General features: G+C 36.9%; 1 protein-coding gene across 3 annotated transcripts in view; it reads right to left on the reverse strand.

The window, feature by feature from the left end:
• Positions 1–25,426, reverse strand: part of herc2.S (HECT and RLD domain containing E3 ubiquitin protein ligase 2 S homeolog) — a 114,571-nt gene that overhangs the window by 44,514 nt on the left and 44,631 nt on the right. For all 3 annotated transcript variants that reach the window (XM_041584232.1, XM_041584230.1, XM_041584231.1), the window contains 27 exons: positions 25,129–25,307; positions 24,060–24,244; positions 23,795–23,950; positions 23,240–23,425; positions 22,983–23,153; positions 22,666–22,769; positions 21,878–22,028; positions 21,347–21,558; positions 20,551–20,683; positions 20,352–20,479; positions 20,069–20,264; positions 19,802–19,938; positions 18,598–18,771; positions 17,883–18,019; positions 15,867–16,018; positions 15,089–15,280; positions 14,726–14,913; positions 13,083–13,275; positions 12,705–12,887; positions 10,850–11,034; positions 10,186–10,333; positions 9,396–9,592; positions 8,635–8,865; positions 8,154–8,292; positions 6,518–6,661; positions 6,120–6,262; positions 727–997 (listed from right to left, as the gene is read on the reverse strand). In XM_041584232.1, the coding sequence (XP_041440166.1) occupies positions 727–997; positions 6,120–6,262; positions 6,518–6,661; positions 8,154–8,292; positions 8,635–8,865; positions 9,396–9,592; positions 10,186–10,333; positions 10,850–11,034; positions 12,705–12,887; positions 13,083–13,275; positions 14,726–14,913; positions 15,089–15,280; positions 15,867–16,018; positions 17,883–18,019; positions 18,598–18,771; positions 19,802–19,938; positions 20,069–20,264; positions 20,352–20,479; positions 20,551–20,683; positions 21,347–21,558; positions 21,878–22,028; positions 22,666–22,769; positions 22,983–23,153; positions 23,240–23,425; positions 23,795–23,950; positions 24,060–24,244; positions 25,129–25,307 (4,615 nt within the window). The remainder of the gene's footprint in view (positions 1–726; positions 998–6,119; positions 6,263–6,517; positions 6,662–8,153; positions 8,293–8,634; positions 8,866–9,395; positions 9,593–10,185; positions 10,334–10,849; positions 11,035–12,704; positions 12,888–13,082; positions 13,276–14,725; positions 14,914–15,088; positions 15,281–15,866; positions 16,019–17,882; positions 18,020–18,597; positions 18,772–19,801; positions 19,939–20,068; positions 20,265–20,351; positions 20,480–20,550; positions 20,684–21,346; positions 21,559–21,877; positions 22,029–22,665; positions 22,770–22,982; positions 23,154–23,239; positions 23,426–23,794; positions 23,951–24,059; positions 24,245–25,128; positions 25,308–25,426) is intronic.

A 25,426-nucleotide genomic window follows, 5' to 3' on the forward strand; every position in this document is an offset into this window, starting at 1 on the left:
AGCTCTCTGTGAGTGATCCTTGGCTCTTGGACAACTCTTCTAGTTATTATTTTGACTCCTCTGTCAAATATCTTACGAGGAGCACCTGGTCGTGGCCGATTTATGGTAAAATGATGGTCTTTCCATTTCCTGATTGTAGCCCCAACGGTGCTCACTGGAACATTCAGAAGCTTAGAAATACGTCTGAAACCAATGCCATCAGTATGTTTTGCAACAAAAAGGTTGCAAAGGTCTTGAGAGAGCTCTTTGTTTGTACCAATCATAAGATGCTTCTTGTGTTATATCTTGGAATAAGAAACCTTTTTATAGGCCATCAATTAGGACTTAACCAGCTGATCTAAAAACTGACAGATTTAAGCAAGTGTCTTGGCTTTTCATGCCTTTTGCACCTCCTTTTCTTCATGTGTTCATTACTTTTTCCCTGTGTCTTACCACTTTCCTACACATAACTTAAATTTATGGACTTGTGTGTTTTGAGTTCTTTGTATGTGTGGATTACTTGGGTTGTTTCTGATATCTGGTGTAAATGTCATGTCAATGGTGCCATTAGAATTATATTTACTAAAAAAAATTTTTGCCATGTTCAATACTTATATTACCCCAATGCTATTATGTGAAGAAAATACAGGGAGGGAAAGCTATAGTGCCATGTTTCATTAAATTCAATAGCTTAATGACAAAGCCTCCTACAGGAATTAATTTATCCTGAAAGTTTTTTTCTACTACCTGGAGAGATTGAAGCAGTCCCTGAAGCTCCAGAAAGAGATTTAAGGGCAAATTCAATGTTTTTTCTCTGGAATCCCATTTCCATCAGTTGTACCACAATAGGAACTGGTGGAATAGATGACTGCTTGCGCTTCTTTACTTTAGCTGGATGGACGTGTTGCATCGTTACTGGAGAAGAGGCCTCACTTGAACTGGAAATGTCCTCAAACAGAGGAGTTGATGGATGTGTTGATTCCACTGCCAAATACTGACAGACAGCCAGAGCTGCAGCCTAGAAAGAAAGCAATAAAATATTTAAAAAAATAAATGACGTGTAGCTCTATATCAACTATATGCACTCCCCCTTCTATTGTTAAAAAAAAAGTATGTTTTGAAAAAAAAATCTCCCAAATAAATGTGAAATTAAAAAAACAGCCATTCCTAAATCAATATTAAATTAAACAGCCAATCTATACTGACAAAACAGGTACTGGAAACTATTTCCAGTCTTCCGAAGCAAATATCCCAGATGTACTTAAATTGTTACTGTTCTCAATTTATTCCCTTGGGATGTAAATTTAGAAGCACCCTATGTGGCTTAATATAGAAGATAGGAAATGAGAAATGCATTGCGGCAGAGGCTAAGCCTAACCCCAAAAAGTTTTTTAAGTATATTAATAGTAAAAAGATATTTGTTGAGAGTGTTGTTGCTCCTTTAAATAATGGTACAAATATCGTTGTAACAGATATAGAAAAGGCAATGTGCTATATCAGTTTTCTTCATTGTATACAGAAGAGGAGTCAAGAGTTCCCAGGCTCACTTCATAGCTGCACTGTTTGCTCAGCTCAATCTAGTCAGTGGCTGACTCAGGATATGGTTCATAAAGCTTTAGTGAAAATGAATGTGAACAAGGCGCAAGGGCCAGATGGCATACACGCCCATGTTCTAAGAAAGATTAGTTCAGTTATAGACCAGCCCCTATTTGTGATTTTCTCAGATTCTCTTTCATTTGGTATGGTTCCTATTGATTGGAGGAAAGTGGATGTCAATCCAATATTTAAAAGCGATAATGATCTCAGCCTGGCAATTATAGGCCAGTAAGTTTGACATCTGTAGTGTGCAAATTATTTGAAGGCTTAAGGGATCACATTAAAAATTTTGACCTAGTGAATGGCATTATAGGCTGCAATCAATTTGGCTTTAGAAAGGATAGGTCATGTCAGACGAAATTGATTGCTTTTTATGATGAGATAAGTAAGATGCTAGACAGTGGGGGAGCAATAGATGTGATCTATTTGGATTTTGCCAAAGTGTTTAATACCGTGCCCCATAAGCAACTGCTTTCTAAACGAAGATCTCTTGGGCTTAATGAGGATGTTTGCACATGGTAAGGAAATTGGCTACAGGAGCGGGTAAAGAGGGTGGTTGTTAATGGTGGTTGTTCTTGGAGTAAGGTTCTTAGTGGGGTCCCTCTGGGCTCAGTATTGGGTCCACTTTTATTTAACTTGTTCATTAAAGGGGTGGTTCACCTTCAAACAAACAGTTGTTTTCAGATCACCAGAAATAACGACTTTTTACAATGGCTTTCTAATTTCTATGTGTGACCATTTTTCTAATATTGAAGTGTAAAGTGTTACTTTTCACCTTCTGAAGCAGCTTTGGGAGGGGGGTCACCGACCCTGTAAACTGTTCTAAAAGGATACATTTAGTTGATACATTTCTTATCTTTGTCCCCTTTCATTACAGGCAGCTGTTCGAATTGATACGAAATTCGCTAATATTCCAGAGATGCTGATGAGAAATGTATCAACTAAATGTTGCAAAATTTTAACCGTTTGAGTCTGGCAGCTCAGTAATTCAGGCGCAGACTCTAAACACCAGAGATAAGGACATTCATCGTTAAACTTTTTGGATTTTTGAAAAACAGTTAAAATTAAATAATGGAAAGTGATTGAAAAAAGTCTTTATTTCTGGGAAACAATCTGAAAACAACTGAACTGAAAAAAAAAGTGTTTGGAAGGTGAACAACCCCTTTAATGACTTAGGGGAGGGTTTTGTAAGTAACGTATCAGTGTTTGCAGATGACACAAAACTATCCAGCCCAATTAATTCCATCCAGGATGCAGCATCCTTGTAGCAGGATCTTGACAAACTGGCAATCTGGGCAGCTAAGTGGCAGATAATATTCAATGTGGATAAATGTAAAGCCATGCACCTGGGATGTAAAAATATCCAAGTTCCTTAATGGGACTGCACTAGGCAAATCCATAATGGAAAAGGACCTTAGGTCCTTAGCGATAATAAACTTTGGCTGTAGCAATCAATGCCAGTCAGCAGCATTAAGGGGCATATAGATTTACGGGAGGAGGGGGTCATTATTGGACTGTACAGAGCACTGGTAAGGCCCCATCTAGAATATGCCGTACAGTTTTGTTCTCCAATGCTCAAACTGAACATTACTAAATTAGAGAGGGTAGAGAGAAAGGGCAACCAAGCTGGTAAAAGGTATGGACTGGCCAAGTTGGGGTTGTTCACACTGGGGAAGAGGCGCTTCTGGGGTGAACATAACTATGTATAAATATATACATATCCATTTCATATAATAATATCTGTAATGCTTTATTTACCAGTAGGTCTTTCCAGCTGATGCAAGGTCACCCATTCCAATTAGAAGAAAGGAGGTTCCGTCTAAATATTTGGAAAGTGTTTTTTTACAGTGAGAGCTGTGAAGATGTGGAATTCTTTCCCTGAATCAGTTGTACTGGCTGATACATTAGATAGCTTTAAGAAGGGGTTGGATTGCTTTTTAGCAAGTGAGGGAATACAGGATTATGGAAGAAAGCTCATAGTACGAGTTGAGCCAGGGACTAGTCCGATTGCCATCTTGGAGTCAGGAAAAGTGGATTTTGTGATACTCACTGTTAAATCCCTTTCTCTTCAGACTTCTATGGGACACAGGGTCCTTGGGGTATAGCTCCCACCACCAGAAGGCAGGACACTAGAATAAGAAGCTGACTCCTCCCATTCCTGCTATACCCCCCAGTGTACTGAAGGACTTTAGTTTTGAATAACCAAAAAAAGAGAACTCTAACCATAACCTGAACTATGTACAGTAATCAGGTGGATGGACCGCTTTCAGGGGCTTGAGTGTTATAGTCTCTGGAGCCCTTTGTCGTTCGGGATGGTCGAAAAAAGCGGCCCCACCAGAAGTTGGACCATGGTTTGGACTGTGGAAGGAGAATGCTCTTGCCCCCTGTTAATTGTTGTAAGAGACTTTTTGGATGATAGATCCGCTGTCTGCAGCTTAAGCCATAGGGTCCTTTGTGCGGTTATCACAAGAGCGGACGTGCGTCCAATTACTTGGACCATGTCTAATGTGGCCTCCCTCATATAGTCTGAGGTCTCCGGAATTAGTAAGGAGGTTTCCAGAAGTGTGTCTTGGTTTGCCTGCTAAAATATTCTCTATCAGCGAGCTAGACCACGATTGAAGTGCCCTGCTTACCCATGCTGCAGCCAGTATGGGATGTAGAGCCTCCCCTGCTGCAGTAAATATAGAATGGAGACCTTCCAGTTTTTAGACCATGGAACCCTTGAAGGTGAAAGAGATGTGTCTGGGACTGGGAGAGCTGTGTTCTTAGAGTTCTTAGGTGCGAAACTGGCGCATCGACTGAAGGAGGAGTAGCCCATTTGTCTGTGCTCTCCTTTGGAAAGGGATATAGGCACTGAAAGTGGCGGTTAGCTTGGAATCTTTTTCAGGTTGATCCCAATCAGTCTGGATAGTGTTTTCTAACTGTGGGTAAGAAGGGAAAATAGGAACCGACTTTTTTTGGTGTTTAAATAAGGATTGAGGAGATTCGGCCAATGCCTCAGCCTCTTTAAGGTAGATGCATTTTAAGACAGCAAAAACTAAGTTATCCATGGCCTCTGAGGATGATTTTGACAATTCCTTCTACTCCTGGTCTGAAGGAATCTCACTCTCACTAAGCGAGTTATCGTCACCTCATGGAGTATTGAGTAATTCACATTCACTCCCTTCCTCCAGGGAGGGTGGGGTGGCCATTTTTGCGACTTAGCTTTTGCAGCAGGGGTACCCGGTTCTAGCTTGTCTAAGAGCTTGTCAAGGCAAGCAGCTAATTTGGGTATTCCTGAGGACAGATGAAGAGCACAAGCGGGGGCTGCTACACCTGCGGCTGCCGAAGGCTGAGGCAGAGCTATATTAGTGGCCACAGGGAGAGTTTCCTCCTGCAGTGCCACGGTGATATTGTTATTGTGCACTTCTGGGACTGGAAGAGAGGGCTCCACAGAAGTAGCCTGGATATTTTTAAACATAAGTTACTATGTTACTCACAGATGAGACCAAGACAGACAGTCCTGCTATCGATATAGTTGTGACAGATTGAACCTCAATGGAAGGGGATCCGCTGTGCTAAGGAAAAGAATGGCTAAGAGGTTGGAGGAGTGTTTAAACTAGGGGTGAGTTAGAGTATTATGGGGAACCTAGGGTAGACTGGTCAGTGAGATTAGTGAGGGGGCAAACAGTCTTCCAGCTAGGGAGATCCCTCTGTTACAAGAAAAACAGACTAATAGTAACTTTAAATTTAAGTAGCCATTAAATAATGTAAATATCAGAGGGAAAAGAAGTGACCTCTGCTGTATGCTAGCAAATGCACTGCGTTTGTCAGGTAAAATGGGAAAGTTAGATTTAATTGCATGCACTAAAAACTATGATACAATTGGCTGGTGGGATGAAACATATGACTGGGCTGTCAATTTAAATGGCTACACCCTTTTTAGGAGGGACAGAGGGATTAAAAAGAGTGGAATTTGTCTTTATGTAAAACCTGAATTAAAGCCATGCTTTGAACCATGGATGACACTGGGGAGTGTGTCTAATCCCTTTGTATTGAGATTCTGACTGGGCAAAAAGCTACAAAGAAAATTTTCATTGGTGTATACTACAAACCAACTTGAATAAGTGATGAGTTTGAGGACCAACTACTATTACAAATGGAGGCGGCTTCACAACTAGGTCAAGCAATTATTAATGTAGAATGCACTGCCGGATGATGTTGAGAGGGCCTATTCTGTTAATACCTTTAAGAGAGGATTGGATGATTTCTTGGACAAGCATCCAAGGCTATAGTGATACTAAAATCTACAATTAATATAGATATTGGTATATATAGTTTCCGTGGGTGTGTGTAGGTATGAATGCTGGGTTGCATTTGGAGGGGGATGAACTTAATGGACTTTGTCCATATTTCACAAGCAGTATACAACGGGTATTTTATTATATTTAGATAATATGAGCTGATGCTTTATTTAAGTGTTTTTTTATGATAGTACCCTTAAATGAAACCTTTATACATCTTGTATAGCTAGCACCATACCAGAATGAAAGATAATATATTACCTCTAGTTCTTGCTTGTCAAATATAGCTTTTACTGGAGAAGGCTGTGTGGCAGCTGTCAATAACTGCTGCAAAAGTATCATGGGTGGCTGAGGTCCTTCTGGAGACATATCGACCATTTCAGGAGAAGCAGCAGCTGCCTCATCTGCAAGATACAATCCAGGTTGTTATAGTACCCAGTATAAGAACAACGTGCTATTGTTGGGCACTAGAGTTTAGATAGGGATTGTTAAGAGAAAATGTTTTAGTCTGTCTGTATCAGGGAGATCGAGAATGGACATTTCTAAGCATCCAAAAACATAGCAAAAAAAAAACTGGCATAGAGTGAAATACACTATTTCAACAACAGAAAAAGGACTATTATTCTCCCATCTACACAAATTATCTTAACATTGAGTACCAGCTGCAGTCAATCCTGGCTCCTGAACAGAAGGCTGACATAGTATTTGGCGTAATCTGTCTTGGTGAGAAAGAAGAGCCCGTCCAGCTTTTAATATGTATAGCTTTAACTGCTGGCATCTTAACCGGTCCAAGTCCACTTGGTCTAAAAAAACAAACAAAAAACAATCATAATATTTGTGGTGGAAATAAAAGTGGGTTTTAAACAGTTAGGCACCCCCAAGGCGGTGCTGCTAATGACAGAAAACTGACCCAGCCCAGGGTTCCTCTCAGTGATCATCTTTTTCGACTTCTTCTTTCTTAAAAATCCCGGGTCGGCACATGCGCAGTAGAGTGAAAAGGCCAGTTTTTTTTGTTAAAGTTAGGCTTTTCTCTCTATTGTGCATGCACACCCATGTGAAGAAAGAGGAAACAGAAAGAGAGTCGCTCTGTGGTGTTTACTGTAAAGAACCCCCGTGACGTTTTCTGCTGATAGAATCACTAATGCCAATAGTAAGTTGTCCTTAAACTTCTTCAAAAGACATGATTTCAAAAATAAAAATCAGAATTTGCCCACTACATACAAAAGGTTGGATAGTATTGCTTTTAAGGGAAATGGTACCTAAGGCTAGTTTGGGCCACTTTAGGGCCACATTTTTTAGTAGTCTGAAATGTTCCAAGTGCTTGAAGCAGTCTGTCAGAGACTTTAAGGAATATAGCAAAGCAAGTATTCGTACCAGTGCTTGTAAGGTGATAGAAGCCTGGAAAGCGTTACTATGCTGCTCCAGGCAACTATTTTATTCAGAAATAACACTGAATTTGCCATTGATTACATGTAAAAGCTTATGGATTGCATAAGGCTCAAATTAAAGTTTCATTTTTGTGTCCCCTTTTAAATATGTGTAGCTAGTGTTATGTAGGAGTCTAGGTTTATGTATGCATTTACTTAATACATTAAATTAGTCAGAATCCCACACCATGGACCATCAGGGTATTAAACTGCCAGAGTTAATTTATACTTAAAGTCTGATGAACGGATAGGTAAATAAATCTGTTGTCTTAAATTAACACTACATACAAAGCACATGGACATTTTTAAAAGTCTTGATTTAAACGGCTAGGTTTATTTTTGTCTAAATAGATGGATCATTTGTAAAAGTGGCATTAAGCAAGCATTTGATAAGAATAGGTAACCTTTAATTCAGCAGTACTCTGTTCCTCATTCTTAACACCTGTAAGAGGGCTTAAGATCAACATTCTTGGCCAGTGTGACAAGTAACAATATAAAATCTATTATAACATATTTCTTTATGAAAAGTGGCATATTGAGGCTACATGAACACTGCAAAGAATGCAAAAATCTTTACTGTTAATACCTGATCAATATTTATAAAATAAACAATTATGTGGTACCATAAAAACTGCATTTGTTTAAAAGCTTATTGAATAGACTTAAATATAGTTCTTTCTGTGATTACATTAGCTTTGGCAATTATGTGTCATAATCACACTTTATCAGTGTAAGCCTTTCCTGGTTTCTGCCGAGAGTGCTTTTAATGCTGATGGAAGTGGTCTATAGTGACTATGAAAGAACAGCTCTAAAATGGACAGTAAAGTGGTGAAAGAAAACGTTTAATGAAGATAACACGAGACAATACCTGTGAGGCCCTGCCTCAGAGACTTCTTTAGCCTGTGCTTTTCTAGCTTACATCCTGCCAAGTTCACAAGCTGGGCCCACACTAAAAGCATTGAATCAGTGAAGGGTAAGTTGTTCACATTAAATGGCACTACAGGCATCTATTGGGGAAAGAAACATTCGTTATTTGTGGACATGAATATTTAATATTTGTTTTCTGAACACAGAAAAGAAAGTATCAAGTGAAATACAGTGAAGCAAATTTGTCATGCAAAGTGCAAAAACAGGCACAAGTCAGCAAGTTTTCACACTTTGCCCCCTGTACCACAGATGACAGCCTACAGCCACAGGTTTGTGACCTCCAAAATGGAGGGCAATGTCCCCCACCCACCAATAAATACAGCACTACCTGCATTTAACAGCACTATATTCATATGGAGTGGGCATGGGGAGAAAAACAGGCTCTCTTTATACCGAAGCTCTACCAAATACCATTTACTTACTGGATTGAGCTGATTTAGAGGACAAATACGGCTTGTCCGCACGTCATGAAACTGTACTGTGATTTTTCCCTTGGGAGTAATTTTAGTCACAGTGCCTTCTCCAAACTCATCTTGGACAACCTGTCCTCCCAGGCGTAGGCGACTGTCGATGCCACCAATAACTGCAAGTACTGCCATAAGACTGCCCACTTCAGGACCCTCTGAGTCAGGAAAATAATCTTCTAAAACAGTCTAGAAAAATATCACTTTGTAAATTAGTAAAGTGTAATGTAAACATAAATAAGGTTTATGACGGCCCATGGTAAAAGATGTAATTTTTAAGATATAATTCATCTATTGAGTGCATTCTCTTTTAAAATATATAATCATCCTTTAAAGAATAAAAGAATTGCAGGCAATACAATTTTGATTATTATTAACGGCAATTATTATTTTATTTATTTATTTAGACCTGTAGGGTCAGGCTGTCTGAGGATCTATATTTCCCAGATGTCTTACAGTCTGTAGGGTAAATAATTATGTTGGTTTTTCTTATGCCAACAAAAAATTGGTGAAATGCTTGCTTTAACTTTCAATTAATACCAATATCTACATTCTACATCTACATAATATACACAAACAACTATTCTCTCTCTTCAAAATCCCATTGTGTTTTAAGTTCAGGTTTGAACAATTTCTAGGAAGCTTTACAGTTCCACCTATTTCGGCAGTACTTGGCTGAACTGGCCTTATAAACTGGCCTTAATATGTAAGTTTCTTACCATGTCAAAATGTTTTCCTTCAAAAATACTGGTGACGGAGTTGAGCTGTGAGTTTATGTATTTGTTTATTAGGCTATTCCACTGATTCAGTGAATGAAGGGTGCGAAGTAATGCTACAATTTCCTCTGCCAAGGTACTGCTATGGGTAGCAGTCAAAGACGCCTGTGGCCGCACCCTCCTTCTCTGCAAAGTAGATTCTACAAAGACAGAATCATAAGAAAAGATAAAAGAAAGACCTAATTATTTTACTGACCATTATGAAAATAGTTTTGTTCTTTTTAAGTAACTTTGGACTGCCGTGTCAGGTTTTATTCCACAAAAATCACAAATTTGAATTGAATTGTTTTGCTGTAACTTTCCTAACAACCACATTTGTAGCAAATGAATAACTGACTTATCACAGTCTTTTGTATGCTTTTCCATTCAATCTGCTGCATACCACTACCCAAGTGTATATATGATGCATTATAATATTATATAGTATGGAGTGTGGCTCTGTATTTGCTTCCTAATAAGCGAATCAGTGATATCAGCATATCTACATGGATGGGAAAAAATGGACAGCAAAAAAACATAGGCAAATACATGCACTTTGAGAAAAGAGTACTGCTTCACCGGCTATATATTCAAACTTGCAATTATTTAATAGTTTAGCTCATGTATGGCCAACTAATGCCAATTCAACATGGTCAGCAGCTGACTTCTCAACATTTATAACAAAGAAATGTAGACATTAGTCAGTGTTCTAGCAAATTTGTTTTAGCTTACTAAATAAGGTAAAGTTATTTACCACGAAGGAGAGGAATATCAGAAGAACACGTGCTCAGCAAGCTTCCCAGGAAGCTGAAAAGTCTTTCAACAAGGTTTTTCATTTCACATGATCTTTCATTTTTGTCCCATGATGGAAGTACTGCTTGCAAAAGTCTTACAGCAAGAATCTAGTCAAGAAAAAAAAAAGACAAAAAAACCTATTAAAAATTAAGTTCTATATTTCTGTCAAATCACAATTCTAGAGTAAAGATGATTGCTATAAGATGTTTGTTTTCAAACAACTGTCCAGTGAATGCTAGCTGCTGATTTGTTGTAATGGTATACTCGACCACAAGCACGTTTCTTTAACATAAAAAAAAATTAAACACATTGTATCAATCAGTAAAAAAAAAAAATGCTACACATCTGTAATTTTTGAAAAAAGTAGAAAAACTTTTAATGAAGTGCCACTGGCAATGATTCAGGCTTTACCCAAAAACACATTTCAAAAACACATTGTATAAAGTATCACTGCAGACAATCAAATACAGTGGATAATTGATATGGGAACAAACCATTTGAAAAGGCCGAGCTTGTTTGCTTATAAAAACATTTAAGTACCAAAAGGTCATTTGAAAGATATCAGAAAGCATTCATGTTCATGTTTATTATGCAGGTAAGTATAACAAGGACTGTACAATTACCTGTCGTTGCAGTGAAGCAGCAGAAAAGGATTCTGGTCCCTCAACAATTTTCATGAGTAGTGATATCCACTGTGGCATGCTGAGTGTACTACACATTTGTGGCATTAGGGCAATGCTCCTAATAAACCCCAGTGTGCACCAATTTCGGTTCTGCTCTTTATATACTAGCTTATTAGACTGGCTGCCTACAAAAAAATTACAATACATCATGTACAGTAAGTAACGGATTCCTACCCTTCTCATAAAGGACAATTAAAGCATTGAGGAAGAAACCTATATGTGTTCACGTAAAGGAAAAGCAACACCAAAATATGAAAGTGTTTTAAAGGAATGACAATATAATTTAGTGTTGTCCTGCACTGATAAAACTGGTGTGTTCAGAAATACTACTATAGCTTACATAAACAAACAGCTCTGTAGCCATGGGGGCAGCCATTCAAGCACCGGATATACAGTAGATAACATAAAAGTTCTGACGAATACCATTATATACTACAGAGCTTATTTGTTTTCTGCCGAGTATCCTGTGCCTTTTCTTCTTTTTCAGCTTTGGATGGCTGCTCCCATGGCAACACAGCTGCTGTATAAACTCTAGTGGTGTTGCTGAAGCAATCACACCAGTTTTACAAGTGCAGAGGAACAGGATATGAGATCACTTTAAAACTCTTTTTTTGTTGTTGTTGTTACTGTTCCTTTAAAGGGGTTTTTCATCTTCCAAACACTTTTTTTCTGTCTGCTCAACGAAACAACTTTTATTCAATTTCTTTCCATCTTTTACTTTTCGCTGTTTTTCCAAAATGTAAGGTTAAAGATGTTCCGGTCTCTGGTGTTTCAGTCTGGCAGTTTAGAGATCCAAGCGCAGATTCCAAACTTTTACAATTTTCTACTTTTAGTTGATACATTTCTCAACAGCATCTGTGCAATACTGGCAACTATTGTTTCAATTATAGCAGCTCAAGGTCTCATCAGGGCCAAAAATAAGAAATGTATTAACTAAATGTATCAATTTAGAACAGTTTACATAGTTGGTGCCGCTTCCCCAAGCCGCTTTAGAATGACATAAGAAGGTGAAAAATGAAACTATACAGTTCAATATTAGAAAAACACAAATAAAAAAATAGAAAGTTATTGCAAAGTGTCTTTTTGTCTGGTGAACTATCTTAAACCAAATGCACAGGAAGGTGAACAAGATGGAAGGTGAACAACCCCTTTAAGGCTTGATTATGCCTTCCAAGACTAATAATGCAGAGATAAATTTCTGAAATAAGGTGAAAAACATTGAAGCAAAATTCACAGGTAATGTTAGTTATTTTTACTATGCTATTAGGTGTTTATTTTCTGTGCACCTTTTTTTCTTTTCCTTTTCTTTATTGATAACTCATTGATTGCTACTAGGCACTGAGTTTATTGAGCACTGATTGTATGGAAATTCAAAACACGAATGGTTAAAATTAAAAAAAAAACCATAATTTGGCCACTCCGTACATGGTGGGAGGTAGGGAGGTAGGGCGATTTATATATTTGATTGCACCTTCCAATAATACATATGAATTGATGTAGTAGATAATTCAGAGAATGGTTTCCCACAAACACACAAGGGCAAAGATGCAATCAAATCAAATCCTGACCTGATTAAAAATAAATAAATAAAATAATGAGTAAAGTCAGTATTGGTGTGTGTGTGGAAGAAAATTATGATATTCTTATATAAGGTATACCAACTAATTTTGTTTTTCCTCCCAATCAGCAGCACAACTGAAATTTGAGTGAATACTGCAGTAAGGCACAAAATAGTGCTCACAGAGTTAGAAACTGCAGATTCTTACACTATTATAATACATAAAAAAACACTCACTTGTTTTGTCTATGGTTCCGCTTTCTACCAGTATGCGCAGCAAACCACATAGGGTCCTAGTTGCTTCAGGCTGCATGACCTCAGCATTGACTCCTGCTGAAAGGCATAGACCCTGGAGCAGATTTACTGTGCTCATTAGCATCAGAGATGTTGGGTGCAGATTTCTGTCCACTTGCTCTCCTTCTGAAATCACAAATACAACGCACTTAATGCTAACCAATCTGCATTAGACATTAAAGCAAGATAGTTAAGTGGAAGTTCTGCAATTTCTTGAAGAACACACAGAGATTAAACAGTGTATAAAAAAATGTTTCGCTAGGTATGACAATACCCACAACATTAATAAAGTATAAAATAACAAGAATATCCATTGCAAACCTGAATCATCCTCTGTGTCAGACTCATCTGCTACAGTATGAGTAGCTGGTGGTGGCTCTGTCAGTTTTAGATCATATTTCCCTTCTTTCCCCATTCTGTATGAATTTGTGCTGCCTGTATCCCACTGAACTCTTATCCAGCCATCTTCTCCCAGTTCCCCAATCACACGACCCAATCCAGGAGGGGGACCATCCTAGGTGAATAAAGAATAAACATAGTTGCAACCAAGGAAACACTTTATTTTTTAAAGGAAAATACATAAAGTAATGCTATACTTTACTGGATCCATCAATATCATACATGCCAATCCTAATTGTAAGCAAGGGTTAGCACTGTAGGATAATCTTTGCAATCAGAAATATAAATTAAAGAATCTACAGACAGAATTACAGGGTGGTCACAAAGACTGTTGGAAAATAAAACTGTGGCAAAAGTAACAGAATCTGTAAAGTACCAGTAACACTAAATATACATTGCTCTCATAAGGGTGATCATTTGTTTGTGAAACGTTCCACTTATTTATTTATTTCTTTTCCATAGTTAAATATTAAAAATAGACGGTTGCGATTAATAAAAACCCCATAATGAAATCATTAAATAGCTGGCCCAATCAGTCGGGAGGTAAACCCAAAAATAAAATTTGCCTGATAAAAGAAAATGTAATTTGAAGCAACTGCCCACCTAACAAAAGCCAGTTAATTAAGAGACCTGTGAAGAAGCTTGCCAATCACTAGGCTAACTTCTACTATATTGTTTTAAAGGACATGTAAAGCCTACATTTTCCTACCATGTATAAGTTGGGCATATGTTCCCCACCCAAGCCACATCAACTCCCTCCATTTGCCAGTGCCATCACATTTTCCTAAAACAAATAGCAGCTTTCACCCGGCTGCCATTTTCCCTCTGACACATCATAAGTAACATTGACATCTGCAAACAGGACATGCATGACATGTATGCTATGTATGCTGTTGTTCATACAATGCTGTGCTGGTTTGCACAGGCACAACATACTCTGATAAAAAGTTCTGCTGGGGTTGAGCACTGCAATGGTTAAGCTGAACTCAGGAGTGGTTAGGAGAAAAAAATTGGATCAGACAGCTAGAATTTCTTTGGGATCCAGCAATGCTCTCTCTTCATTGGCTGCTAGACTGGAGGGTGTGTTTATTAATCTAAACTGAGAAGAACTGAGCATGCTCATGAGCCAATAGCCAAAGCAAATTCCTGAGGGAGGTGGCAGAGTGGGTTAGAGGAGTAGAAGGAATTCTAAGTCATTATGGGGATGCTGCAGCCTTACTGTTAAACTTTTAACAAGCAGAGTGGCAGGTATATAATAATTTTAAAGAGGCTGTTCACTGATTACATTTTTGTGGGAGGGGAGGTTTACACATCCTTTATTAGTCAGGACAAGCAGTGCAGTAAGGGGCAGACTACTGATTTCCATAGCAGCTTCAGCTTTACAAATAATGTTAAAACCACTGAAAATTAATAATTAAAGTAATCAGAATGACATTTTCTGTCATTGTATTTTTTGCTTCATATCTCCTTTATTGTTTGAAATTAACAGGTACATTTGCTTCTATCAGGTTACAGTTAAAGCGATTCAATCAATCTTGGATGTTTATTACTTTATCTCGGCTTACCTGGTCCCCCCATTTCCAATCCACACCCTTCATAACTCTAGTACCAATTTTCATCATGGCAGCTAGTTCTGGCCCAGACGCAGGGAGTTGCACTGTTGTGGTCTCCTTTCTGGACTCTTCCAGTACAGTGGCTGAGGCACCCATGATGCACACACTAGTATCATCCTCACTGTTATCACAGCTTGGACCTTTTAAAATAAAGAAATACTGGTCAAGGCAAATTGGTGAGAAAGTAGAAATTCTGATGGAGTATTAATGCAACTATTTAATTCTAACATTTTGTTTTTCAGTGCTATAAGTAAGATTCACAGTTACAGTTAGACAGACTAACAGAAAGAGGGATAGTATAGGTTTACTACTTACCAATCAGTCGCAAAATGGTCTGTGTAAGTGCTAGCATTCCAGAGTTAAGAAGAAGGTTAAGGCTCTTTGCTCCATGCTGGCATGTAAGCATATTTAACATTACCAGCATAAAACGTGCTTGAGGAATAGTACCTAAACTTGGTCCAGAAGGATTTTCATTAGTGATTGTCTGTAGGGGAACAGGCTGAACACCTAGAAAAAAAACAAATCAAGAACAGCAGTGAATCAAATTTAATTCATGTAAAAAGTAAGAGCTATAACCAGTAAAAGGAAAACTTTACATCCAAAACGAATATTTAAGCAACAGATAGTTTATATCATATTAAGTGACATATTAACGAATCTTTCCAAACTGGACTATATAAATATTGTCCTTTTACATCTCTTGCCTTGAACCACCATTTTGTGATGGTCTTTCTGCTGCCTCAGAGATCACCTGACCAGAAAAACTCCAACCCTAACTGTAACAGGAAGAAGCGTAGAAGTTAAACTCTGTCTGTTAATTGGTTCATGTGATCAAACATGTATGGTTTGTTTGGGTGCACCGTGAATATTACGATCCCAGGGGCGGCCCTTAATTTTTAAAAATGGCAATTTTCTGCAAGATTACCCAATGGCACATACTACTAAAAAAAAGTATATTGTTATGAAAAGTGTTTATTTACTTGAAGCAGGGTTACAAGAGCTGTTTTATGCAATATCTTTTTATTGAGACCTACATTATTTGAAGGATATAGTTTTCCTTTAAACACTTATAACTCCATGACACACTACTCACCCATTTCTTTAAAACGGCTGCTGGCATCCATCAATATATTCCTTATGTTTTGGACAGCCCAAGCATATAGTTTCCCAAAGGTCACCTCCAGCAGCATTCGGTTAAAGGGGGGAATAAGGTCAACATCCTTTAAGCAGTCAGTCAGTGGCTCACTACAACAAAGAATAGAATTGACTGGAATGAGTAGCAGACAACCAATAAACCTGCTTGTATGTATTTTGAGTGTGGAAGGAAACCAGAGTAACCAGAGAAAACTCACTCAATCATAGACAGAACAAACTACTTGCAGTTTGCAGTGTAGAGTGAATTGGCTAGAATTGAAATTAGTACCACAGATACAAGATAGCAGTGCCATTGCACAGCTCATTACATTGAACACTCTGCTGACAAATTACTTAAATCTTTCAATACCTGAATGTATACCACCAAGAACTTTTGAAGGGGCAGTATATCACTATATCCAACATACTGAAAAAGTGTTTGCCTATGCTTTTAATTTAAAAGTATAATAACGTATAATATAAGTAATTGAATGAAAAGCATTGTAGAGATGAAGGCCTCTCCTTTTTTTTTTGTCATTATTTTTTAGTATTTTTTTGACAAGATTTTTATTAACGATAGCAGGTTACATGGCAGAGGTGCATTGCAAAATAATAATCTTACACAGTTTTGCAAAACCTACAATAAAGCTTACATCAGTTCTGACAATTTCCAATGTCTCATTATTGCGAGAAAAAGAGTGAAAAGTGGGAGGGGAAGAGAGTAGAATAGGATAAATAAAAAAAGATTAAAGGTAAAGCAGTAATAATCAAGGCCTGAATCTGACTGACGCCTTACTTGCGATTTACATGTTTACAGTGTTCCAGTTGGGAGGGGTGCTTGGATAAGTAAGAACTTTAGCTTGGGTCATTGTTATATAGATCAAGACTGAGATTTAAGGAAGACAGGATGAGGTAATCCCTCTCTTCTCTTAACTGCTGTATTTTATCACTGGAAAGAATAATTAACTACCTTCATCTTCCACCATTGCTTTGACTTAAAAATTTAACAGGTGATTATATTGCATTATAAAATACTAAAGCAAGCAGCTGTTACTCTGGAAATATTCCAAGTGCTTGGTGTCAACTTGTTGATCAGAGTAACTGTATGCTATGCTAGCTAAGATGGCAAGTTGAATGTTTTGGAATATTTACTTTCATAATCCTATTTCGTTATTCATACAGGCTTTAAGGGGTTGTTCACCTTCCAAACACTTTTTTCAATTCAGTTGTTTCAGATTGTTCCCCAGAAATAAAGACTTTTTTCAATTACTTTCCATTATTTATTTTTTACAGTTTTTCCAAAATCTAAGGTTAAAGTTGAATGTTCATGTCTCTGGTGTTTGAGTCTGGCAGATCAGTAATTCAGGTGCAGATTCTGAACCGTTACAATTTTGCAACATTGATACATTTCTCAGCAGCATCTCTGGAGTATTAGCAACTATTGTATCAATTCTAACAGCTGCCTGTAATGAAACCCAGGGATTCTGCTCAGCAGGGACAAAGATAAGAAATGTATCAACTAAATGTATCTATTTAGAACAGTTTACAGGTTGACGCCCCCCCCCCTCCCAGGGCTGCTTCAGAAGGTGAAAATGACACTTTACACTTCAATATTAGAAAAACAGTCACACATAAAAAATAGAAAGTCATTGGGAAAAGTAATTATTTCTGGTGATCTATCTGGAAACAACTAGTTGTTTAAAGGTGAACCACACCTTTAAATACCTATATTGCTGTATAAAGCATTAAACAGGGGAAGGGGAAATTATGTGATGACAGATTCAGGGAGCTGTCGAATAAAGCTAAAATGTTTGCTGTTTAATCACTCATTTCCCTTCTTTCCACCCACGTTAAATTTTCAGCACTTTCTTCCTGTATATCAACTACCATAAGCAAATATATTAACACAATTACCCCTGTTTTCCCTATTTCCCACCCAACAATATCAGACACAATGAAGCTGAGAATGGCTCACCTTAAGTTGGTTCCCTCAGGAACAAGTCTTTGCCAACCACAAAACATGGCACACTGTACAGAAGGGAGTAAAAATGTTTTTGCTGCAAGTTTTAACATGGTCTCTATTCCTTCTAGACGGACCTCTGCTCTCTCCAACTAATAATGCAAACAAAAAGCAGGTTTGTTTTTTATAATAATGTTTCTTACACAACTGAAATATTATTCTAGTCCCCCCATGCTTTCTTAACGCAAATGCAGAAAACTGCCTATATTCACCACAGTAACAATAGATACTAACAAAAACTGCCAACTCAAAAAGCAAGGGCAGCAGATGCATTTATCATCATCAGGGAACAATTTACAGTGAGAAAATGCGAATGTACGCATTGTTGTGCCAAAATGTGCACTGGCTGTACAAAGTAGTGGATTAGCTTGCAATCGATTTTTATTGTTTCCACGCTGGCACAGAAACAGCCTAAAATTAAAGGACATTGGGCAAATTTTCATTATTGTTAAATGTCCTTTAACACCCTTTGGCCTTCTTGATGTGTTTGTTGTTATGTGACATGTACCTGACATACAAAAAAGACTGGACTGACCTTAATACCAAAAAAAAAAAATAAACCTTTACATCAAAGACATTTTTTTCTAGTAAATTATTCAATATTCAACACATGGACGTATTGTGTGGACCCTTACATATACAAAGACATGGAGTCAACTACACAACTCACCTGCTTTAACAAACACTTTCTCATTTTTTCAACATCCACTGGCTCTTCCTTTAGAACAAATTCAACAATAGTGCCCAGCAGCGCTGACTGAAGGTATGTCCCCTGCACATTATGTTTGAACCACTTGTATTTGTGAACGCCAGCTACCGTGTTTAATATGGGTTGCCATTTATCCTGGAAATAAAGATACAATTTTTAATGACAAAACAAATACTACAAGAACAGTAAGATTATATATTTATTATTAGTCTTTTAAGAAATAAATTAACCACTCTAAGAAGCATATGTACAATTGGTCAAATACCAACATTTTTATTTTATAATAAATCTTTAATTCCTGCAGGAAGTGTTGTACAGTGTTATATTGAGCAGAAAGACAATTGCTCACCTTGCAGCATTCAAATAAAAAGTGGTCAATATATTTTTTCAATGATGTAGATTTTTATAATTTCTATAGACTGCCAATGACTGGTTTCTCTGGTTCCTGTGTCTTCACAGTTTAGAACAAGCATAGGAAAAGACTGCCCTAATGCAGCATCAAACATACGTTACCTTTTAGTAGTCAAACTTTTTTGCACAATACTAGTAAAGGAAAACTATGCCCCCCAAACAATGTAGGTCTCTATTAAAAAACATTGCATAAAACAGCACATATGTAAAACCCTGCTTTATGTAAATAAAGCATTTTCATAATAATATACTTTTCTAGTAGTATGTGCCATTGGGTAATCATAAATAGAAAATTGCCATTTTAAAAAATAAGGGCCGCCCCCTGGGATCATACGATTCACTGTGCACACAAACATACCAACAAACCATACTTGTTAGGTCACATGAGCCAATTAACAGACAGAGTTGTGTCTTTTGCTTCAAAACTTCTTCCTGTTATAGTTAAGAGTTGTTGTATTTCTGGTCAGGTGATCTCTGAGGCAGCACACAGACCATCAGGAAATGGTGGGTCAAGGCAAGAGATGTAAAAGGGCAATATTTACTTATGTAAATTACATATTGCAGTTTGGTACGATTTTTTAATATGCCACCTAATATGATATAAACTGTTGCTTAAGTATTCATTTTGGGGGTATAGTTTTCCTTTAACTAATGACTCCCTGCTTAAGGGTTATGGGGCCAGCTGACCAGATCCATTGATGTACAACTCATTTAAAAGATTTGTACACAGAAATAAAAACACTTTGCTGTTTACCTTTGGTGATTTTAAAGGTATAGTCTTCTTATCCACAGATACAGGACTAGAAGGGACAACATATGATTCCTCCATTTCCCCGTCTTCATTTCCAAGCTTTGTGTCATCCACATCAGCTGACTCTGATTTTTTTGGCACTATAAAACAAAATAAGGAGACGTGACTAATAAGTTATATTTACTTTACATATAACAAATGATTACACAAATGATGGCATAAAAAAACAGTGAGGTGCAAAATGGGGCAGTTTTGCATTATAAATGATACCTTTCTTTTTCCTTTTTTCACGTATAATCTTTTGAACTATTCTTTTCCAACGGGGAACAGAACTTAGAAGTTTAAGCTTTGAAACAATGGAAAGATCGTTGCATACTGCAGGCCGAAGTTCATTGAACAAGAACCTTAGGCGCTCAATGACTGGAGCACAAACTTCTTTGTAAGATCGGCCTTGTTCCTGATGTGTCTGCAAGAAAAAAAAAGGTAGGTTAATTAGAAAAAAAGGTATACTATAGATCATGAGCAGCTCATGAAATGCATATTCAGAACTTACCTTTATAAGGGAGCACTTAGCCTGGTAAACAACACGACAGACATCTACAACAGACTTGGGTAATGTCTTGTGTTTGACTTGTTCCACACTAAGGGCTCCATGATGAACGAGAGACAAAGCTACAGTGCCTGAAAAGATGGGAGATGTTTAAATAATAATCCTGCAAGTAACTGTCAAGCATTTAAAGATAAATGTTTACCTAAATCTTCATGTTTCAGCAGACAACACAGCAACAAGCGGCCTACTTCTTCCACAGGATGCTCTGGAGGAAATGTAATTGGTGTGGTCAAGTGACACTGTTTACAATATCTTTCTATCTGACAGAGGAATTCCTAAAAAACAAAAACAAAGATTTGCATTTTACAAAGGGAAGGGAACAACAAACCTTAGGTGTAGGTGTATTTTTGAAAGACACAATAGATATTAAAATTGATGTTCTAGCTTCCATAAATATAAGTGATATACCAGTTAAACTTTGTCTGAAGTATAGTCTACAATGGCTACAATATCTGGTATATATTTTTCAATCATGAACTTGTAATTTCTTGTTCTCTGCCTGTACAAGATAAACTAGGCTCAATTGCAGAACTTGTTGAAACTTGCAGCTTCCACATTCACTCCACTCGTGCACACTTCGCTGTGCCTTATATCTTCATTCCAAGTTTTTTGTTGATTCCCTTTTGTAGTATTTAAATTTTTCTTTCAACTTAGTAGCTATATGAAAATGCCTTAAGGTGGCCATCCATGTACCAACCATTGTGTTATCAGACCAATCGACCCACATTCCAGATAGATATGATGTGAATTTCTGGAGCTTCTGCCTATGAACCATGTTTCTGTCTCAACATTATTTGTAAAGGACAATTACAAAAAAAAAAAAAAAAAAAAACCCTATAAGTTATTTGAAAATACATTTGTATTAGTTTTAGCAATATAACCTGATCCAAAGAAGATTTTTAAGTCAAATTATTCTTTGCAGAGAGCTCGTGACCCACCTTAACATTGTGATCTTGAGTATTGTTATCAGCAATAGCCTGAAGGAAGGGTTGCGAATGATCACTCATAGAGAGTTTATGTGCATACATTTTGGCTTTGTTGGAAGCTGTATTTCCAGAATTGCTATGGTCTTCATCTTTCTCTTCATTGTAACTGTAATGAATCTGACTGGTTTGTAGGCCTCCAGAGAATATAGAAGATCTTAGCCACTCTATACAAAATTAGGAAACAGTTTAGAAAACAGATTCTAAAAGACAATAACAACAAGTACAAATGGAGAAAAAAACTTTTCTTAACTATTGCTTTCAGGCAATTGTAACAGAAGTGAACTGGTGCAAAGTTGTTTTGTATTCAGCTACCACCTGCCATGCTACTAAATGTTGTGTACATCAAAACACACCAAAAAAAACAGCCTTTTGTCACCACCATCAGCTTCTTCATATTTATTGCAGGACTTTTAAAATCAGATTTGTTTACTTTTACATTGACATTCCGTGGTTGGCTTAATGTACAGTATAGTGCTTACTTACTTGCACATTCAACTTCCACAGGTGACAGTGGGGTACTTAATGAGAGGTACGATGCATGAAGTCCAAGAAGCAGACCCAAATTTCTCTCCATATCAATGAGAGGGGAAGACAAACTGCTGAGGTCTGGTGCTGCAATAACTTCTTGATCTGGCTGTTTAAGGATACAGGCATTTAATATTAAAACTTGCCTATACACAGTACAAAATTATTAAATGTTCCAAAATGCTGAGTATCATTCATGTTAAGCAAAATTACATGCACTATAATAACAACATGTTTGGAAAAGAGATATATATATATATATATATATATATATATATATATATATGTGTATGTATGTATGTATGTATGTATGTATGTATGTATGTATGTATGTATGTATATATATATATATATATATATATATATATCTTAAATGGTGGGTGCGTTGGTCAAGTTTTTGCATACACAGTAGTAAATGGACCCGCACTCCAATATTCTAGTGAAGAAAAGTAATGTGCTTTATTCACAGATGCATATCCAACGTTTCGGTCCAACGTTGGATATGCATCTGTGAATAAAGCACATTACTTTTCTTCACTAGAATATTGGAGTGCGGGTCCATTTACTACTGTGTATGCAAAAACTTGACCAACGCACCCACCATTTAAGAAATCCGGTAAGAGTGCGCTCAGCAAATTGAATTTATTATATATATATATATATATATATATATATATATATATATATATATATATATATATATATATATTTGTGTATTTTTTTTTTCAGTACATGAGGTAACTCACTTCCATGTAATGGCCCACGCAGAAGGCCTGCATTGACTCTCTCATGTCTTCAAACTGCAAAGCAGCTTCAAGGGCAACTACAGGGTCCTCCCCAGCAAAGTGTGCTACAGGAAAAAAGGCATATTTATCTCTCTCTGTCTAAACACTTTATATATATATATATATATATATATATATATATATATATATATATATATATATATATATATATATATATATATATATATATATATATATATATATATATATATATATATATATATATATATATATATATATATATATATACACAAATTAAGGGTTGTAAAACTTCATACCAAGGATAGTATTTGCTTGTAGTGACTGAGCTTGAAAGTCCTTGATGTCATATACTTTTCCATCAATGACTGTCCAAAAGCCTCCATCCTTATTGTGATTCTCCAAATCAGCCTTCCGGATCAGTGTCACCTCCTCATTGTTTCTTGAGTTCTGCCCATTAAAAAATGACCCTTTTTGGAAAACAAAATAAAGGGTTGGATATATATGAAAAACAAAAAACCTCTAAAGACATTCCTAGCAGTATCAAAGACTTTACCCATTATGCCTGGCCAAGCCAAGTCCTCATTGTCATCTCTCTCCTTTCCTGGTGCCAGATGGTTGAACTTATCTAATGGTTCCAGAAGACTTGCAAGAAGAGGGATAGCACCAGACTCTTGCATAAGCCAAGTATTTTTACAGAGTAGCAGCACTGTGGATACCACAAGCTCTGGGAGTAGAACACCTGAATCAATTGAAATGGAACCAAAATGACTTTAACCACAATCTTTCTTTTTATCAGTGTTTTTGTTATAAATATCAGTATTCAGCAATGGGTTTTAAGCAGTCTGTATAAGTTACATTTTTCCTCCTTCCATTTTTAAAACCTATGTATGAAGAACAAGGCTCTAGCAGATTATTTTTGTGGAAGGGACAGTGTAAAATAAATAACGAAAGTAAACTAATTTTCTCATGCACCCCCAACCCCAACCCTCAGGACCACTACCTTGTTTGCTTTATTCAGTTGCACAGTTAACAACACAACATAACATTTTTAACTACATTATATAAATCTAGATTTTTAGTGGATTGGCAGTATGCATATTTAAAGTACCTGTAAGATCTCCTGCCACAATACGAGATACCTCAGCAAAATGCCTGTGAGACACCGATGCAATATTGGTTGCAACAGAAAGTATGTCTCCAATATGGGTGCATAGCAGAGCTGTGTATTTTTTCAACAAAGAACCAACTCCTAAAAGTTCAGGTGCTATATAGGTGAGATGGGCAGTGAAAAAAAAAACAATAAAAGGAAACGGTCAAAAAAGTTGTTCCAGACAATGAGACAATACTTAAAGACAGAATTTGAGGTTAGGTACCATGAGTATTTACTGTTTGGTCCACATTATTCCCAGGGTATAGCTTGCTGATAAGTAGTCTTTGGAAACGTAAAAGAAGGTCCATGGAAGCTGACCTCTCCTTACTGTAATGCTCCTGTTCTAAGGAAGATGAAATGTGTCGTGCCATATCCTTCAACTTGGATATTGTTTGGGAAGCTATGTTTCTGAGAAAATATCAACCGATTACAAGTGGGGAAAATAAAAACAAAAACAAAGCATTACTTTAATAAGTCACTTTATCTATAGATTCATGTATAATCAGGGAGTTTCTATCTCATCTAATTCCAGAGCCAGGCAAGAGGCATAAAGAAATTATCTATACATAACTATTACATTTATGCAACACTGAAAATACAGTTGTTTTAAAAATGTAATTTACCTGGCCAGCAGAGCTGGAGTTTCTGGCTCCTACAAGAAAATCGTATAACAAACATGGAGCAAGAGCAAAAAATGTAATTCTAAGCAACTCTGCCCATTTACATTAAAAACAAATGGTTTTACAAGTGGTTTATTAGGACCTCTGCATTCTTGGCTCTGAATTCTGAAACAATATTCCAGCCCAGATGATTTAAAGCAGATTAAAAAACCTGTATAAGAACTAAAATAGTTTTGAGTCAGATTCAGAGAAAAGAAAAATAAGACAGGTGGAAATATCATATAGGGACCTGCATAAAGTATCAATCCCTGAAAAGCATGCAGATTTAGTAAAGGATCAGCCAGTGCAAAGCTACATTTAGTTTGTTCAAGGTTCCCAGCCTAACTATGATTGTAGCCAGACAAGTCATACCAGAGACACTTGCTTACCACAAGCTACAATGCCTAAATGATGCATTAAATTTGCAATCTGCAGCCTGAGCCCGTCCAAAGCATAGATCAACCATACAGAATAGTGAACATGCAGCCTAGAATAAGGTTATAAGGGTAATGAAGTGACCCGTTTAAAAGCTACCACATTTAACAAGTTACAGTAATATATAAAACCCAATATATACTGTATATATACTTTTAATGTCACTTGAAAAGTAGAAAACAGAAAAAACACCCTTACCTTAGTAATTGCTGTATAAGTTGCACCAGAGGCAAGGTTTGCTTTCCAGCAGACTCATAGATTCCTGCATTGATTAGATCTTTATCCAGTGGTGTACTGCTTATGTGAAGCAATGAAGCATTGGCTTCCTGCTCATCAATTTCTTTCTCTTTCTGGGCTTCTTTTTTGGCTTCTATATCCTACAAGTTTAAAACAAAAACAAAGTCAATAGATGAAAGGTAATCTTTACTTACAAAATATAGCTTGTGATGCAATATACTGTAAAGCTAAATATAGTTGGGTTTCAATACAACTGTGG

This window comes from Xenopus laevis, chromosome 2S, assembly GCF_017654675.1.
Source record: "Xenopus laevis strain J_2021 chromosome 2S, Xenopus_laevis_v10.1, whole genome shotgun sequence".
Lineage (NCBI taxonomy): Eukaryota > Metazoa > Chordata > Amphibia > Anura > Pipidae > Xenopus > Xenopus laevis.